The following is a 14,636-nucleotide window of genomic DNA, read 5'->3' on the forward strand; positions in this document are numbered from 1 at the left end:
GTCTCAAAAAAAAAAAAAAAAAGAAAGAAAGAAAGAAAAGAAGAGAAGAGAAGAGAAGAGAAGAGAAGAGAAGAGAAGAGAAGAGAAGAGAAAAGAAAAGAAAAGAAAAGAAAAGAAAAGAAAAGAAAAGAAAAGAAAAGAAAAGAAAAGAAAAAGAAAAAGAAAAAGTAGTCGTGGTCTGTGCCACTGTAGGAGATCATGCTGGGGTCGATGGCCCAGACTGCTGCAGGACATGTCAATGTTTGTGGTTCGTGTGGCTTTTGGAGGTCGTGTTGATGCCCCTGGTCCATGCTTGCCTCCAGAAGCCATGCGAATGTCCATATTTCGTGCTGCCGCTAGAGGCCATGGTGGTATTGGTGGTCTGTACCTCCACCTCAGGGTATTCCGATGTCTGTAGTCCTCGCTGCCGCCAGAGGTCATGTTGATGGTCATGATCTGTGCTGCCGCCGGCTGCTGTGGGCGAGGAAGCTTCCCTTGCATGGGTATCGATGGCTGCAGACTCAACTCCCAATGACTAGCAAGTTTGGGCTGGTTCCCTGCGCACCCTCTGCCTGCTGTCGACAGGACGGGCCCAGGGCAGCAGGAACAAGGATCACACAGGAGCAGTGTGGATTTATCTGGCACCTGTGTTAAAGACTTCAAGAGGCAGCTTCTGTAAGGATCCCAGAAGTGGCCCATGGCAGTGCATTCGTGGTGGCAGAGGCTGCTCTGCCACAGCACAGCTCCACATGGGAAGCATGAGTGGCGCCAGGTGCTACCACTGTGCCTCTTCCCAGTAAATTCTTTAGCAAAACTAAGTACCCTGTGACTGAATAGCAATTATGGGAGTGGGGTTGGGGTAGGTGGGTATAAATCAGTTTTTAAATTACTAAATTGTATATTTATATACTTTCTAATTTTTTTAAATTTGATTTTTAAAACTTTTTATTTATTTATTTATTTATTTTGCAACAGGGTCACTTTGTGTAGCCCTGGCTGGCCTGAAACTCACTGTGTAGACCAGGCTAGACTCACAGTGATTAAAAGTGTGCACCACTATGCTCAGCTGTTTTCTAACTTTAAAAAGAGTTGGACCTTGCCAGGCAGTAATGGCACACGCCTTTAAATCAACACACAGGAGGAAGAGGCAGGCAGATCTCTGAGTTCAAGGCCAGCCTGGTCTACAAAGTGAGTTCCAGGACAGTCAGGGCTACACAGGGAAACTCTGTCTTGAAAAACAAATAAAACAAAACAAAAGAATTGGGCCTTAGATTAGGGGTAGGGTCAGTGCTGGACAAGTTTCTTTAAGAGAAGAACTTGGGGTGCTTTCTTAAGTTCCTTGGTCCCTAATAAAGGAGCAGCAAATCTTACGGGACTCTAATAGCAGGACATTCTGAATGACAGGTTTAGCAGTTATGCAGATATATGCAAATCATATGTCAATATATGCAAAAGAATAGGCAGCCCCAGGATTCCAGATCTTGGGATGTCTCAATTTCTGGGGGCTTTGGGATTCCGAGTCAGGCTTTCCTGACAGGGAGGGAGGCTGCAATTCCACCAGGTAGGGCAGAATGGAGGTGGGGTGGAGTATCATTTGCTAATCCCTAGCCTGCTGAGGCCACCACTCTGCCTGATCCCCTCCCTGACCCCAGAGCCTGGCTAATCTCCACAGTGTGGCATCATCTTCCCTGAGACTTGTGGGGACAGGGTCCCCTTCAGGCTCCCAGGCAGCCCTGCTGCAGAGCCTAGGGTCCTCGCCTAACACAAACAGTCCTCTTGGGTCCAGAGAGAGGCAGTGGTAGCTAGTACAGGGTCACTGTTCTACTTTGGGTTACTATTGCTGTGATGAAACATCATGACCAAAGCAAGCTGGGAAGGGAAGGGTTTATTTGGCTCACACTTCCACATCACTGCTTGTCAATGAAGGAAGTCAGGACAGGAACTCAAGCAGGCCAGGATCCTGGAGGCAGGATGCAGAGGCCATGGAGAAGAGCTGCTTACTGGCTTGCTTCCTGTGGCTCGCTCCGGCCTGCTTTCTTATAGAACCCAGGACCACCAGCTCTTACAGAACCAACAATGGGCTGGATCCTCCCCATCAGTCACTAATTAAGAAAGTCCCCTGCAGGCTTGCCTATAGCTAATTTTATGGAGGCATTTCTCAGTTGGGGTTCCCTCCTTTAAGATAACTTTAGCTTGTGTCAAGTTGATCTAGCCAACACAGTGAAACAGGCTGGGTGGACCCAGCAGTTATCCCCACCCTAATGTGGCCGGGTCACCTCTATAGAGCTCCAGTTCTGACATTTTTCAAGATGCTTGGCTTATGTGGCGGCCATGGAGACCCAGGAAATGGATGTCCAGTGCCTAGGGATCCTGGCAGCCTGTGTTGCCCAGGGTTACCAGGAGCTTCGTCCTCACAATCAGGTTGCAGTGGGCTTTGTCTCTGTGATGCTCCTTAGCCTGCAGTTGACCAGAAGGCACACCCACATCTCTTCTCTTGCCCACTGAGCAGCAGGAGGATAGACAGTTCTTACCTGCCTGTGCACTTGGGCCTGTGCCCTGCAGATGAGGTAGTGGCTATGGGTAGATGGTAGCAGGGTGTTCTCTTTTCCTTTTTCTCTGTGTTCTACCACTCCATCCTTCCTCATGGAGTTTCAACTCTGAGACAGTGTTTCCAATTTTTCACCATGCCCCGCCCTGATCCTTCGTTATAGTGAGAATTTTGGAATTGGGGTTCCTTTTTTGAAGATGCAGAAATATTTTTAAGAATGTGCTTTTGTTTTAATAACCAGGTGTAGGAAATATGGGGCTGCCTTGGACTGTCTGCAGCAGCTGACTCTGAGTTGCCTCGTGCTCTAGCAGGGGCATGATTTTGCCAGCTGCAGAGAGTTTCTGAGACTGTGTGACTTTTGGAATTCTGGGAATTTTTCAGAGGGTGTATACATGCTAGGGCCCCGAGAGGGTTATGGGTTGTTGCTGATTGTTCAGGGGGATTGATTGTAGTTTGTTAGTAGTCATGCTCAGAGAACAAACAAGAAGAAAAGAAATTAGATTCGGGGACCTCTTTCCCTTCCTCTCTCCCCCTCTATCCTTTTTCTCTCCTATCTAGTGTTAGTGGGTTGAAAGGGTGGGGGAAAGGTGGAGAAGGGTGGAAGAAAGAAGGACCCACAGAGAAGCAAACATTTCATGGCCAAGTTTCTCTCTCCTCCTGCCATCCCATCTCCATTTCTTTTTTTCCTTTTTGTTTTCCCCCAATCTCCATTTCTTACCTGTAACTTGGGGGTCAGGAAGTATAGTCAACAAATTCTAAGAGGTAAATGAGTAAAAGGGGCTCCAGGGAATATCTGCTTCTTAGAACAGAGACACTAGGTAACCATCCATCTTTTTCTGATTCGGATCTGTCACATTTTTCTCCTTTCTTTAAAAGTCTCATCTGTCTATAGCATTTGGGGCAAATGCTAAATATGGCCTAGGTAAATCCAGAGTTGGCTACCTAGCATCATAAGCCATATGGCATTCCAGGCTACATTCTAAATAGCTTTACTGTGGCTTTTTCCTGTTCAATATTTGTCACTTCATTTAGACAGTTCCCAGAGTGTCCTAGCTCCAGCCCTCTTAGATACACATACACTCTCTGCTAACCTCCCTCAGAGCACCGGGGGCTGTGTGTATGTCGGGGTGTGTGTGTGTGTGTGTGTGTGTGTGTATACATGTGTACACACACAGTACACATAAAAAAAAAAAAAATCTGTTGTTTGGATGTCCCTGCTGCCCCGTGTGGAGCTTCGGAAAAATCACGGGGCGCACAGAAGACATTCAGTAAACGTTTGATAAATCGTTAAATCAGCATAGGCCAAGACCGTGTGCCTATACGGAAGGGCATCCGACTCCGCCCCTCTCTTCCCCAGCGATGGCCCGCATCATAGACCTGGTGCCCTGGGACGAATGCTCGGCCCACTTGTATGCTTCCCCAGCGGTCCTCCTCCCCCTGGAGCGAGTGCGCCACCCACTGGCCGGTGTGAAGCACCAGCTCTACCACCCGGCCTTGCCTTCCCTTCGGCGCATGGATATGGACACTGTCAAGGGCTGCCTCTCCGATGAACACTGCCAGTCTTCCACCTACTTCTCCAAAGGTCAGGCCGTGTCGCCGCCAGCAGCTAAGGGTCTCTCTTGGCCTTGGGAGCAAGGGTGGCTGGCAAAATGGAGGTCATGGAAGAAAAGGCGGGAACAAGCAGCGGGTAAAAGCATGAGAAAGGCCGGTCCAGCTCTCTATTTCCTTCCAGAGAGTTCCTCCAAGGTCTCGCCTCTAGTTCCTGATCAGAAAAATGGGGACAGGGACAGAGGCAATATGAAGGGCAGGGTGCCTGGTACTGTGTGACAATCAACAGATCATACAGGCCCTACCGCTGCTGTTGTGGACCGCTGCTGTTGTGGGTGGCACTGTTCTTTTATTTCCTCTAGGTTTAACAAAACCAGGTTTCCTTAGCTGGCAGTTCTGGAGATGTCTCCCCCACTGTGTATCAACACATAGCCCAGACTATCCTTAAACTGTGCCTGGTCTTCTTACTGGCCTAAGTCATGTTGTGGAGGAGGGCTCAAGTGGTATGTGTGCATGTGTGTGCACGTGCGCACGTGCACAGAGTTCAGAGAATAACCTCTCAGGGTTGCTCTTCGGTTGCTGTTCCCCGTGGTTTTGGAGGCCGTGTCTCTTCCTGACCTGGAGTTCAGCAGGTAGGTCGGCCTGACTGGCCAGCAAACACTAGGATCCTCCTGCCTTCTCCGCACAGTAGGATGGCGAGTGTGTACCCACCCACCCCCAACCCCAGCTTTTTATGTGGATGCTGGGACCAGACCTTGGGGTTTCATGTTTCCCCAGCAAGAACCGTAATAACTGAGCTATCTCCCCTGCATCATCATTTCTCTGAGACAGTGACTTGCTATGTTGTCCTGGCTGACCTTCAACTCCCGGGCTTGAGTAATCCTCCGGATGAGTGGGCATTGGCGGTCCATACCGCCGCACTCAATACAGACACACATCCTTGTCTTCCTTGAGCGTGTACTAGGAGATTTCCAAGTAGATGAGTTGGAAGGGTAGTGCTAGGATAGGAGCACCCTCTCCCTCTGCCCGCCCCACTTCAGCATGGTTGGATTCACACGCCATCTCTCATTCTCTTCCCTTTCCCCAGCTTTCTCTTTCCCTGCTCTCTCTCCTTTATCCCTCTTTCCTCTCCCTCCTCCTCCTTTCCTGTCTTGCTCTTCTCTTTCTTTCCCTCATGTTCACACATGTGTGCATGCAAAACTTTGCCAGGTAGTCCCCATTGGCAAGGACAGCCTCCTACATGGCACGATACCATTATCATATCTAGAAAAGTTAACAGTAATTTCACAACATCTAATAACCAGCACACGTTAAAAATTTCCCCCAGTCTCCAAATATATCTTTTATAGCTTAAAATGGGAAGGGGATGTAATCTAGGATTATGGTGTATGTGAGTACACTTTTACTCTCTTTAGACACACCAGAAGAGGACATCAGATACAATTACAGATGGTTGTGAGCACCATGTGATTGCTGGGAATTGAACTCAAGACAGTCAGTGCTCTTAACTGCTGAGCCAACTCTTCATCCCTCATGTATAAATTATTAAGTCTTAAGCCTTATTAGCCTAAAACTACTTTCTACCCATTTTCATTTCTTCCTGTACTATTGACTTATTATATATTTTTTGTAATTTATTTAAGGTTAAGATTACATCATTTCCCCCTTCACTTTCCTCTCTCCAAATCCTGTTCTCCCCCTGCTCTCTCTAAAACTCATGACCTCTTTTTCTTTTATTGTTGACACACACACACACACACACACACACACACACACACACACACACACATACATACATACATTCCTAAGTACAATGTGCTCAGTCTGTTTACTGATACATTCATATGTAATGTTTCAGGTCTGACCACTTGGCATTGGATAAGCAATTGGTGCGCTCTTCCCTGGAGGAGACTGTTTCTTCTTCTCTCAGCATTCCTCAGTTGCCTGTAGTTCTTTGTCTACGGTTGAGCTCTTGTGACCGCCCCTGCTTCCATGTTAGATGTCCATTGATCTCATCCTTGTCCAGATCATGTGTAGGCAGCCATGTTGGTGAGACTTCATAGGTGTAGCTTCTCTGACACTTCTGGGAGACACAATCTCAGAGCAAACCTTCTGTTCCTCTGGCTCTTATGCTCTTTTCTGCCTCCCTTTCCACAATGACCCCTGAGCCTTGGGTACAAGAGTTGTGCTATAGTTGGTTAGGTTTTCAACCAGGCATGGCTTCTCTCTTGTTGAGTAGCTCCTAAGTTCAATTAGAGAGCTGCTTCTGGTTACTGTCAAGGTACCCACGCCACTATCGCACCCCTAGGGTTATCATGCCACATGGGTCATTGGTGTGGTTCATAGGTGTCATGGCTGGATAGAACTGCTGGTTGTTTCCCTCCTTTGGAAGCTTTGCCAGAAGGGGTCCTGAAGGCTTGTCCTCAGGGAAGAAGCTTCCAGGTCAGATCCAGCTCGGGTCCTCTGTCTGGGTCCTGTGTCCAAAGTGCATGGTGCCTGTAGTCATAGCTACTACCTCTGGGGGGGGGGGGGAGCAACCAAAGGCAACACTATAGCCTATAATGTTTTGGGAGGCTCTTGGGTAACCTTGACCAAGAACTCAGAAGAGGGCTTCTTGGGCCTGGTATTGGGTTTTATTTGTTGTTTGTTTGTTTTAAGATGGTATATGGCACTTGGTTGGGGGAGAACTGTTAACTCATGGAAATTTTCATTTCATTTACATATATACATTTACTATATATATATTTACAACATATATATATTTACAACATATAGAGAGAGGGAGAGAGAGACTTATATGTATTATAGGTATTATTTTATGTAGTTAAATAATAGTATGATTCCTTATGACTTTCAGGCATCCTATTGTTATAACCTCCCTCCTCTTTCTGTATTCATCTTTCTCCCCCTCCCTAATGTTTCTCTATTTTCCCCATTTCCTCCTTTGCATTTCTTGTGCCCTGCCATCTCCTTCTCTATTGTGCCCTCCCCACCACCCCCCTGTGGTCTCTTTTTATTCTTCTGGTTTCTGCAGTTACTCCGGGTTATGTATTCACATGCAAAGACTTCAAGTTGGAAACCTGAGATGCAGGAGAATGTGTGGCATTTGTCTTTCTGGGTCTTGGTTACCTCACTCAACCTGATCCCCTCTAGTTCCATCTGTCTACCCAACCAGACCCTGAAGAAGGATGGATGCACTGTTGACTTTTTGAAGGGGTCCAAACAGTAGCACTGTAGACTGTTCTATGTAGTGAGTCTCAGCAGTTGTTTCCAGGGTAAGCTTTACCTTGTTAAACAAAAGCCGGATCTAAAGGCCTGATTATCCACGGTCAGTATTTCACAGGTGACCTAATACTGTAAGGAGGGGCACCGAATTATTTGTTGTTTATGCTGCTAATTTTGGCAATTTGGTTATGGTGGTGACAGGAGGGCAAACTCTTCCTGGTCTCCGACAGTCTTGAGATTTAGAGATTCTAGACTCATATGGACTCGAATTAATACCTTTTGATGTTGTCCTGAGGACTGAAGATAGAGTCTCACACATGCTAGACAAGTTCTCTACTACTGAGCCATGTGTCCCAACCCTTCGATTTTTGAGACCAAGTCCCACTCTACAGCCCACGCTGGCCTCAAACTCATAATCCTCCTGCTTTGGCTTCACACGTTGGAATTCCAGCTGTGCACACCACACCCCGTTCTCAGGTTATTCTCTGCAGTTCCCTAGTGCAGATGTAGTTGAGCGTCTTTGGTTTAATAACTGACATTTACATTCTTTTGCTGTTACAAAACATTCTTTTGCTGTTAAAAAAATAGGTCACCTTTTTCTAACATCATTTGTGTGTCGCTAGACTGTGGGATCAAAGGACATGCGGATATTCATAATTATGATAAGTAGTATTTACCAGACTGCAGTCTGTAGGCTCCAGTTGACTTACACAGTCTCTGGTGATGTATGATGAGGGGCCTATCTCTTAAAGCTGTACTAACTTTTACATCATTTCTGGTATGGCCGAATAAGTAATAATGTAGCTTGAATGTGCATTCATCTTGTAAATGAAACTGGGCATCTTCTCATATGTTTAGGACCCATGAAGCCACATGTATTTCTAGTATTTGTACACAAACTACTTAACCATGTAGTCTATCCATGTTTTTTCTTTTAGTCTTGATTTCCAGGAGCCCTTCCAACATTAAGAAAATTGTCTCAGCTATAAAATCAGTAGAAGTGTTTTCCCCTTTTGATCCCTTTTGTGCTTACTTTTTCTATTTATTCACACACAAACACATGTACAACATATACATGTGTGCATGCGCTGACAGCCCACAGTTCATTCTCGAAGGTCAGAGGACAACTCTTAGGAGTCAGTTGTCTCCTTCCATCATGTGGGTAGCAGATGTCAAACTCAGGTCATTGGGACCAGCAGACACATGCCATTTACTCAAAGTTATTGGTCTTTTCTTCTAGTTTTTGGGTTTTTATGGGAATTAAAAGTCCTGTCCCAGGTTTATAGAGGAGTTTGTTCACATTTTCTTCTAGTACTTTTTAAGTTTTCTTATCAATATGTCTTAGGGTTTCGTTGCTGTGAAGAGACACCATGACCAAGGCAACTCTTTTTTGTTGTTGTTTTTGTTTGTTTGTTTGTTTGTTTGTTTGTTTGTTTGTTTTTCAAGACAGGGTTTCTCTGTATAGCCCTGGCTGTCCTGGAACTCACTTTGTAGACCAGGCTGGCCTCAGAAATTCACCTGTCTCTGCCTCCCAAGTGCTGGGATTAAAGGCGTGCACCGCCACCACCTGGCTGACCAAGGCAATTCTTATAAAGGAAAACATTTAATCAGGGATGGCTTACAGTTCAGAGGTTCAGTCTATTATCATCATGGCAGGAAGCCCAGCAGTGTGTAGGCAGACATGGTGCTAGAGGATCTGAGATAGTTCTCCATCTTGATCCGAAGGCAACCAGGAGAAGACTGGCTTCTGCAGGCAGTCAGGGGGAGATTCTTTCTCCCACTCTGGATGGAGTTTGAGTATAGGACCTCAAAGCCCACCCCCACAGTGACATACACCCTGCATGTCCAGGTGGAAGCATCAAGGCCACACCTACTCCAACACTGCCACACATCCTAACAGAGTGTGGGGGCGTGGGTGTGGGGGAAAGAGGTCAGAGAACTCATGTCCACCAGTTTCGGTGCTCTGGGCGGGTGGGCGTGGGAGGACTGCCACATGCTTTCCACGAGGCCCTGGGTGGGTGTCTGGCTGTGTGAAGCCATTGACCCCAGCTTGGCGGGTGGTGGATAAGGGGCAGTCCTAGGCACCAGGTTCCCAGCCTCCTGCATCCCACCCTGGATACCCTGGAGGAGCTGAGAACAAATGAGGGCCCCAGGTGGCTCGGTCAGCTCCGGGGACAAAGGAAGGAGACGGCAGGGGGATAGGGGGCGCTGGGTGGTCAGGTCCATGGCTGGAGCACAGGAAGTCCTTCTGGCGGGAGGTTAGACTCGGCTTGTTAGGGGAAGGTCTATCCCATCATTCAAGCATGGTGGGCCTTGATGATCAGAGGCAGTCTATGGTTTTAGAGCTTTGTGGTAGAAAGGCAGGGAGAAAGAGAGAAGGTAGAAAGAGGGAGAGACAGCCCATGGTCACGTGGAGAGAGGGGAGAAGGGAGAGAGAGGAGGGCTAGAGAGTAAGAAAGGTGAGAGCTTAAAGAGAGTGAGGAGGGGCCAAGCAGACCCTTTTATAGTGGGCTGGACTATCTTGCTGTTGCCAGGTAACTATGGGGAAGAGCACACCTCTATAGTCAGGTAACTGTGGGGGTGAAGTCTAGCCAGAATGCCAGAAGCTTGGGACATTGTCTGTGTGACTGACAGTCACAGAATTATGGAGTTGGGGGCTCTGTGGTGTAAGGCACCTGGCTCTGGTGGGACCATGGCTCGATTTTCCATCCTTTTTAGAGTTCTCTACTGGGTCACCAGAACAAGTCCCATTCAACCAAAAAAGGCTGCCTATCACAGTCCCACAACAGTGCCACTCCCCATGGGCACCACACTATATAGAGTTTTCTTTATTGTAAGAGATAGAGTTTTATCTTAAATATTTAAAATCTAACATTTTTTTCCCTTTGAGACAGAATCTCACCATGTATCCCAGGCTGGCCTGGAACTTGGTAGGTAGACCAGGCTGGCCCTGAAATCACAGAGCTCTATCTTTGCCTCCTGAGTGCTGTGAGTAAAGGCATGTGCTGCCACACCTGGAAAAACATTTTTTTTTTCTCCTAAGGTGCATAGTTTGACCCCAGTTTCTAGAGTAGGCCTGTCCTAAGGGCTCATGAAGGGACACATTTTTCTTTCAACAGATGATTTCAACAAGGCCCACTTCACACTCCTAGGGGTTCCCAACAAACCCCTGCAATGCCTGGTGAGTGTCCTTTGTCCCCAGTCCGGGATGGGCTCAGTAGCACCAGTCTGTGCCCAGGCCCAAGCCACCTCTGGTCCAAGGCTCTACTGCCTGAGCATATCCTCAGCTGCCTACCTGGAACTCTCACCCCCACCCCAACCCTAAGCCCTTGTTTCTTGCATTCTCAGTCCAGTGGGCCTAACTAATATCAGGTCAGGCCCAGGAAGCCTTCTGGGGTCTTGCATCTGTCATTATGGTCCAACATTCCACAGGACTTCACAGCAACCGGCCAGAAGCTCTGTCACAAGTACCGCGGCGGGAAGATGATTCCCATCGCGCCAGGCATCAACCGGGTCGACTGGCCCTGCTTCACACATGCCATCGAAGATTGGTCTAAATTCGTGTCCAGGTCCGAAGAGTTCAAGCTGCCTTGTGCCAACAAAAGGGGTCAGTTTACCAACTACAAAGAATGTTCTTAAGTGTGGGGAGACCTCCCGCTATTTGGTGGCGCGTAAAGCGGGGAATGAGGTCCATAAGCGCAAGGACCTGGAACACCGGCACCCAAAGGGACCAGGAAGGGGTGGTGAGAGTGGTGAGGGTGCGGGCGGGGTTGGGGTGGAGGAGCGCTGAAGCAATTCAAGGTTAGGGAAGCCACTAGGGGTGAGGCTGAGAGCCAAGCAGAGCTCGGGAGGGGCGGGGATTCTGCTCAGAGGCGGGGTTTAGATGAGGGTGGGTCGGGTTTGTTCGGATCTAGGTTCCCAAGGTGGGCTCTCTCCACAGTGGAGGGTTTCAGTGGCTACGCGGTGCGGTACTTGAAGCCGGAGGTGACCCAGAACTGGCGGGTAGGGAAAGATGCAATCAGACCGGGCCCGGATGGCTGGGAGGGACCCGCTGCTGAGGTCCGCGCCCCGCAGGCTTACGGGTCCCCATTTCTGTGGCCCACTCCAGTACTGCCTCAACCAGAACCCCAGTCTGGACCGCTACGGACAGAAGCCCCTGCCTTTCGACTCGCTGTAAGTGACAACCTGCAGGATCCCTTCGGGACCTCAATCCCCAAGTAGAGGAGAGGCATCATAGCTGTAGGACTGATACTGAATTCCTACCGAACCGGCATGAAGCCGGTTCTGTCAGCCTGTGCATGAAGCAGTTATCATGCCAGAATCTGGCATCTCCACGCTTCGTGAGCCAGCACTCAGACCTTCTTTATTCTTTCGCAGGAACGCATTCCGGCGCTTTGGCTCCCACTACAGGTAGAGAATGGCCCCGCCCTGGTTTCAGCAGGCCACGCCCCTTAACTAAAGTGCCTTGAGGCTGCTCAGCGGGCACGCTACACTCTACACGCAGCTTAGTTCGGGCTGGGGGCGTGTGCCTGGCAGGGTAGAGAAGAAACTGCCTGCCATCTGCTTCCCACTGCAAGATAGCGCCCTCAGCAGGGTCACCCTGGGTTAAAGGCTCCGATAATAAGGTGGAAGTGGAGAGACTGAGGCACCTCTCAGTCATGCTTTGAGTGTCTCAGCAAAGTCAAACTCTGTGGTGTGACCCCTCCCACTGTCACAACCAGACACTCAGGCCTCTCCCTATAGCGCACAGTCCCGTTGCAGCTTTATCTTGTAGCATGTAGAGTGTCTCCCTTTTCTACTCCTGAAAGTTGCCTTTCCTCGGCTCATACACAGGAAAACTCTGGGTTCTGTTACTGTGTGATGCTAGTGTAGGTTCATATACGACTGAAAACCTATGAAGCCATTATCAATGGGAGTCAGTGGGAAACGGTATGAGATAAACTAGGGGTGAAGAGAATAGCCAAAAAATATACAAGAGCAAATAGAGAACCACTAAGGCTCCAGGGCACATAGACTGGATGGAAACTTTTCAGATCCTTCAGGTACTGGGCTTTGGTTGGGGGGGGGGGGGGGCGGCATGTTGGAGCTAGGGAAGGAAACCTGATTTTTCTTTAGAGTATCTTGGAGTCCCCACCTCACTCCCTCTTTCTCTTTACAGTCGCATCAACTATCTGACTCCCTGGCATTAATCTGTAGGGGGGAAACGCTGATTCTTCTATGGCTGGACCGTGCCACCTCAGGGCCCCTAGCCGGACAGAGGGCATATGCTGGCATCACCCATCTTCTCCCCAGGAGTTCAGTTCAAGAAATAAACCTAATGCTTCCCCAGAGAGGCCCTAGGCTCATGGGGGTGGGGTGGGGGGGAAGAGGAGGAAGTGGGGGGAGGAGTGAAAGGAGTGAAAGTCTGGAGAAAGGTCAGGACCATAGATGATGGTGCATTACCCTTGCCTGTTCTTTACTAACTCCTGGGAAGGGGGGAGAGGCTGGTGAAGGATGTTTTGTGGACTTGGATAGAGTTATCAGAACCTAAGCCTCAAGTCTAGCTGGGGGGGGGGGGGGGGGCACAAGGACAGGCTGGGATTCAGGTTTCCCTAATGCTCTTGTCCCTTGCTTGCGACCCCTAACCAAGATCCTGAATGTATAGCCTCCACCTGAGTTTGAGCATTGAGAGCAAAGAAGAGACCTATGACACCTCCCTGGACCTATTTGCATATACTGGTGTGCTTTGGGGTTTCCTGGTACCAGAACTTCCCTGATGGGAAGTGGGCAGGTTAGATTTATGCCCTCTATTCCCTGTGAAACAGATTTCAAATATAAACTGGGATGAGGTGATTGAGAACATTTCTTAGCAGTGCTAAGAAATTCATTGCCTAGACAGGAGGCCATCTGCTGTACTCTTGAGCAGTGGGATAGGACCTCATCGGTCCCTCAGCGTACACTCTAGTCCTGAGCCCCTCTTGTGATGGTGGATGTGATGGCTTAGGTGAGGGGAGCCCAGAGAAGCAGGCTTCAGTCTGGTGTAATGTTAGGGTAACTGGCATCTGTAGCTCTTGGGTCTTCCATACTCCACCCTGCCAGAGGGCAGACTGCAGGGAGAGGTTCCCGTTGGGACAAATAGCCACTGTGTGCAGGAACTCAGTATTGGATTTCTGTTCCTGGAACTTCCCTTGGAGCTTCAGTTATTCCCAAACCTTAAATTATGTGTAAAGTCACGTGTTTACATGCCATTGTGCCTTCCAAGAGCAGACCCTTTGTTTTCATTGTATTCTCAGCAGAGCTGGCATCCACAGGGCTTAGGTTCACTCATTACTCCCTTTCCTCCCTGAACCCACTGCACAGCCGCTGCATGCAAGGCTAAAGTCTCAGGAGGAAGGGACTGAGAGGAAAATGGCCTCATAGGTCAGAACATACTATCACTCGATATTTGGAATTCTGCGAACAGGGCAGGGAGCCGGAGGAAGACAAACCCAGCTTCCTTCAACCAAACTCAATGGACAGCTTTGGGAAGCCAATGGCAGAGCCCCAGGGCTGTTAGCGCTCCAAGCTTTCATTCCAAATGATAAAGAAATGGACCTGCCTAGGTTTGCAGAGGATGCTCACGTCCTGCTTTGGGTGAGAATGGTCAGAGGGGCACTAGTGAACAGCTGATGGTGCAAGGAGGAACTGAGTGACCAGGAGTTTTTATTTTTTCTGGGCCTGCTTCTGTGACCCATATGACCAAGAAAGTTCACCTTGTAATGTGGCCCAGCTTTGAGGCCTTTGCCTGGGCCAGTGTTCTGCTGAATGCTCAGGTGACACGGACAAGAGGTCACCCTTATTTTATTAGTGTTCTGAGTCCTGTGGGAAAAACAGGTAGGCAGGTCAAATCACTTTAAACCACAAACCACACCCCTCCAGTCTAGGCCACTACAGGGGCCAGCCCACAGCAGTAAAGGTTCTTGTCCACTGGCTACATGTTTAATACCAACTTTATAAATACAAGAAATAGAAACTGCGCCTAAGAATAAGGGGAGGAGAAAGCATAAGCAAAAACAATTAAGTGTATGCTTTTTATTAAGTTTTTAAGTGTTTCACAGGCCCTGTGAGGTAAGTTGTTTTAAATCCATTTTATAGCTGGTTAAATAAATGGACTTGGGGATAAAGAAATGGCTCTGAGGTTGAGTGCTGGCTGCTTTTCCAGAGAACCCCGGTTTAGCTCTCAGCACCCACATGGAGGCTCAAAACCATCTTAACTCCAGTTCCTAAGCATATAACACTTTCTTTTGACTCCAGGGGCACCAGGCACACAGGTGGTGCACATACACACACCCAGGCAAAACACTCATTCACATAAAAC

At 48.5% G+C, this 14,636-nt stretch overlaps 1 protein-coding gene across 3 annotated transcripts; it reads left to right on the top strand.

Moving 5' to 3' along the window:
- The first annotated feature begins 2,370 nt into the window (after positions 1–2,370).
- Positions 2,371–12,625, top strand: Tepp (testis, prostate and placenta expressed). 3 transcript variants are annotated; one of them, XM_021220705.1, is made up of 8 exons: positions 2,371–2,546; positions 3,885–4,109; positions 10,420–10,481; positions 10,733–10,907; positions 11,241–11,302; positions 11,409–11,473; positions 11,678–11,710; positions 12,459–12,625. In XM_021220705.1, exons 2-8 carry the CDS (start codon positions 3,887–3,889, stop codon positions 12,487–12,489), a joined length of 651 nt encoding a protein of 216 aa, XP_021076364.1. In that variant the 5' UTR covers positions 2,371–2,546; positions 3,885–3,886; the 3' UTR covers positions 12,490–12,625. The 3 variants fall into 3 exon arrangements, with proteins under 3 accessions (XP_021076364.1, XP_021076365.1, XP_021076366.1); XM_021220707.1 differs by having other exon boundaries at positions 2,475–2,559; positions 12,459–12,489; XM_021220706.1 differs by lacking the exon at positions 3,885–4,109 and having other exon boundaries at positions 2,454–2,546.
- Positions 12,626–14,636: the final 2,011 nt, after the last annotated feature.

This window comes from Mus pahari, chromosome 20 (genome assembly GCF_900095145.1).
Source record: "Mus pahari chromosome 20, PAHARI_EIJ_v1.1, whole genome shotgun sequence".
Taxonomy (NCBI): domain Eukaryota; kingdom Metazoa; phylum Chordata; class Mammalia; order Rodentia; family Muridae; genus Mus; species Mus pahari.